Source organism: Gastrolobium bilobum, unplaced genomic scaffold (genome assembly GCF_033153095.1).
Source record: "Gastrolobium bilobum isolate Gb01-03AN ecotype WA unplaced genomic scaffold, APGP_CSIRO_Gbil_v1 utg10371, whole genome shotgun sequence".
Taxonomy (NCBI): Eukaryota; Viridiplantae; Streptophyta; class Magnoliopsida; order Fabales; family Fabaceae; genus Gastrolobium; species Gastrolobium bilobum.
In genome coordinates, this window is record NW_026899862.1 from 95,515 (window position 1) to 99,840 (window position 4,326).

A 4,326-nucleotide genomic window follows, 5' to 3' on the forward strand; every position below is an offset into this window, starting at 1 on the left:
CTATTTTTAACATGGTATCATAACAGGTTAAACTCGGCTAGGTGGCACTAAACTGAAAATTTAGGATTCTTTATCTCACTACTTATTGACCCCAAACAGCGCTTTAGCCATTGACCATGGAAGCAACGAACGACGACCTACCCTCAGCAGCAACTATTATTTAGACGGATCGTAGGGCCAAATAAACTAAAGCATTTCACTAACTTCAATCAAGAACATTCTTATTCCCATCGAGCTTTATTTAACTAGACATTAAACAACATATCGCAAGCTTTAATCATGAATTTTTTTTCAGAACTCTTATTCCCTTCCAACGAGACTCCATACAGTAAGAATAATCACTTTGTGAGTAAACCCCGAACTTGAAGGAATGGTAGTTACCGCCACGACCAGGCGCCTCATAAAGCTGAACCCCATCAATGTAAATCTTCACAGACGAGGCATCGACGTCATGGATCACATTTAACTTAAACCATCTCCTCCATATGTCTGGAACCAAAATTGGACTTCTATAATACATAAGAGAACCTTTGTACGTTCTAAGCATAAAAGTGGAAGCACGAGGAGGGGTTGCCCCGAACACTTGCATAATACACACGCCAGAAGTACCATTCGGCACAAAACCATGCCCTTCAAATTGCCATACCCCAGACTTATAACCGTATCCCTGAAAGGCCAAGGCAATAAAACCATTAGCAATAATTTGCATATACAAGTCTGTAAGTTTTAAATGAAATACATATAAGCTTTTATAACTTCATATAGTATATAATTCTTGTACTAGGAATAGTTTAAAAAAATTTACTAGCAAGACACATTAAATTAATTAAACCATTATCAATTGGCATATATGAGCCTGTAATTTTTATTAAGAGCCTGTTTGATCCTCTTATTTTTAAGCTAGAAGCTACTTATAAGTTAGAGCGAAAAAAAAGAGCTTAAAAAAAGAAGCTAAAAGCTGTTTGAAAATTACATAAAAGTTTTAGCTTAAAAATTACTTAAAAGCACATATTTCAAGAAAATTATCTCTCTCTATCTTTACCACTCTTCATTTAAAAAAAAAAACATACAATTCAAGAAAAACAGATAAGAGCTTAAAAAAAAGCTCCTCCTAGGAGCTTTTAGTTTGCAGTTTTTTTCTTATTATAAAAAAGAGCTTTTTCCAAAATCTGTTTGGCCTAGCTTATTCTTATAAGTAACTTCTAGCTTAAAAAAGAGAGGATCCAAACAGGCACTAAATGAAATATAAGCCTATAATTTCACACCATATATAATTCTTGTACGCTGAAGAAAAAAGACGAATATAAAAGTTAATAAAAAATATTGCTTACGCTAATGCCTATTTCTGTTCGGGGTAAGGTTCTGCTATATAAGGAGTGAGGATCGTCCGTGGAGTACACCCACATCTTGTGCACTCCATTGACAAAGCTATAGCGTTTATTTTCAGGTACATTAAAAGGCCTCTCAACTATAAGATTTGATTGGTTCAATGGAACATCAGTGAACCCAAGGGTAGGGTCCACCTGGGAGCTTCTTGCCACGTGGAAGAATGAATAACAAACAAGTAAGTTCAGAACAGCAACCATGGCCTTGGACATATATCCCATCTTTCCAAAAGAACGCATTGAGATTTGGATATAGGCGTAAGTCGAGGTCTGGAGCACTAGTTAGTGTTGAGTATATCTTCTTAAAGCAGACGGCAATCGGCTGAATGGGTCTGTTTCTACTGAAATCATCGTCTAATCTTATGAGGGTAACATAAAATGTAATTGACCAATAAACTAGAGCCAAATGTTGCACTGAACCCAAACTAAACCACTAAATCTTACCCGAACACGATGTAAATAAGTTAGACTGGTGTACAGTGACTTATGGTGTAGGCTTTTAAAAAAATTTATTTAAAAAATAAGTTATAGACTTTTTTTTTTTCATATCAGGCCTATAAACTTACAGATCGGCCTATATCATATTATTTATTTTAAATAAATTAAATAAAATTATTATTTTAATAAATTTAAATAATAAAGTATTATTATTTTAATAAATTTAAATAATAAAGTAATATTATTTTAATTATTCTTTTAATTGTTGAATGTTTAATAGGCTTAAACATGTTAACAGGTCTAGGCCAAAGTTTTTATTTTTTAAATATAGGTCATACCAAACTTATAATTTGGAGTCTACACAGGCTAACAGGCCAGGTCAGACCCAATATTTTTTACACAAACTTGACCTATTTAAATCAAAGTCTAGTCTAGTCTAGCCTATTTATACTCCTCTGAGCGGTGTCTTCTTCTTTTCGACATAAAGATTCGTTGCTATTTTCCTTTTTTTTTTTTGAAAGACTTCGTTGCTATTTTCTAAAACTAACTTTGATTTTGCCACCTATCTTAATATAAGAAAAGTTAGAACTGAGTGATCTGAAAGAAGGATTTTCCTAATTTAATGGTCACTTTTGAAAGATCAAGTTCGCGGACTCCACATATTACTATAAAACAAATCAGGAAAGAACAAGACATCTCTATATCATAAAATTCGCTATTTAATGAACGTAAAGTTTTATAAACATAATACCAGGTGTTATCTTGGCACAATCATTTTGATTATTTCATCTTATTCGGCGAGAAACAAGAAAATTAGTTGCTTCAAAAATAAAATGTTTTTTCCACAATAGTATTTACATTATTTTTTATCCCTTCCTATTTCAAAAAAGAATATATATATTTATTTACATTATATACCTTCAGAGATATAAAAGTAATATAATAAGAATGATGTGCTGTTAACACATAATACGTTCTTGGAGGGCCTAGAGAAATTAAGTATTAAAATTTGAATATAAAATGAAAATTATAATTTACCAGAATAATAAAAACAAAATATATGCCTTTTTTTGGTACAAAAAAATATATATTCCTTTTGAGAACTGATAATAAATGATTGAATGCATTAAATGAAAAAACTGTAGTGTATCAAAGGCTAATCCTATCATAAGAAAAACAAGTGATATTAATAATAAGCGACTGTATCTCAAGAGTGCTGGATTGGGTTTCCATTCAACCGAGCTTCGATTGAGGCTGGTTGGAGTTCATTTGGCGATTTTCTTTAAGTTTCGCTTGTGTGCTGGCGTATTGGGACACGGGGTTGGATGCCATAAGGTCAACCCCTTTCTATTGTTTGTCATTTGTCTGATTCTCCTTACTTTAGATTCCCAAGTCCGCCAATAATTGGTCTTATACAAGAAAATTTGTTTTTCTCTTTAAGAATACATTAATATTATGTTTTCCACAAACAACGGGAATATTCAAATCGATTCATTGTTTGGATTGTTTTTAATTTCATTTTATGAAAAAATCTTCCCAACATATATTTATTATCGTGGAGATAGATATATCTAGTCAAAGACTAGTGAATTGATCCTGAATCTAAGGGCTCTCTCAGGTGGAGGAGATACCTTTGAGGTAAGTAGATCTCATTGTGCACAAAAGAATAACGACATAGTCAAACGGGTGATGTGTGTGCTATAACAACCCTAATTCTCAAACTGTGTTAAATTGACAGTTAAGTGAGACAGTGTGTGTATTTTGTAACTGTTAAGAGAATTCTGTCAGTTGAATCATGATAATTGATGTGAGGATTTAATTCATGCCAAAGAAGTCAATTAGGACCTAAAAAGAACATAAGTTGTGTCTAGAGACAAAAAAATACAAAAATTCTCTTAACGAAAGTATTTTGGTAATTTTGCAAACTAGGTCTGAACTGAGTTATGACAGTATAGTTAAATTCTCTGATAAATTCTAAGGGTTATATATGTGTCTAATTTAATTAGATGATGTGTAGAATAATTTAAATAATTAGGTCAAAGATTTATTAATTAAAAAGTCAACTAAGTTAAAAGTAAGCTTAAACTTTACACCTAGGCTTAAGCTTTGGTCAAAGATGATTGTCTTGTTTTCTATGCTATATGTGATGTGTAATTATATTATTGTGTGATTGGTTGGTCAAAAATTCAAGTGGCTGATGTGTAAAGTGAAAACCAATGAAAATTAAGTTACTTTAAAGCTTTGAAAAGTCAAAAATTGTGTGCTATTCTCCTCCTACTTGTGCAAGTCGGTTTACACTATTTCTCTGGTGTCTTCCACGCACAAAAATTTGATGCTTAAGGTGGGAGACTTGTCTTGAAAGTTTGGTTAAGGTTGGATAGAAAAATCTAAGTTAAAAAAGTGAAAAAGTCATAAAAAGTAAAGCTTTAAACCTTTTTATTTCAAACCACTTGTCATCTTCTTATTCTTTCTTCAAGACACACAAAATACTTCATCTTCTCCT

General features: G+C 32.0%; 1 protein-coding gene across 1 annotated transcript; it reads right to left on the reverse strand.

The window, feature by feature from the left end:
• Nucleotides 1-277: 277 nt before the first annotated feature.
• LOC133293979 (citrate-binding protein-like) lies at nucleotides 278-1,607 on the reverse strand. The gene is made up of 2 exons (XM_061492616.1): nucleotides 1,332-1,607; nucleotides 278-667 (listed from the first exon to the last, which is right to left on the reverse strand). The coding sequence occupies exons 1-2, from the start codon at nucleotides 1,605-1,607 to the stop codon at nucleotides 278-280; spliced, it is 666 nt and encodes a 221-aa protein (XP_061348600.1).
• Between the last annotated feature and the right edge of the window lie 2,719 nt (nucleotides 1,608-4,326).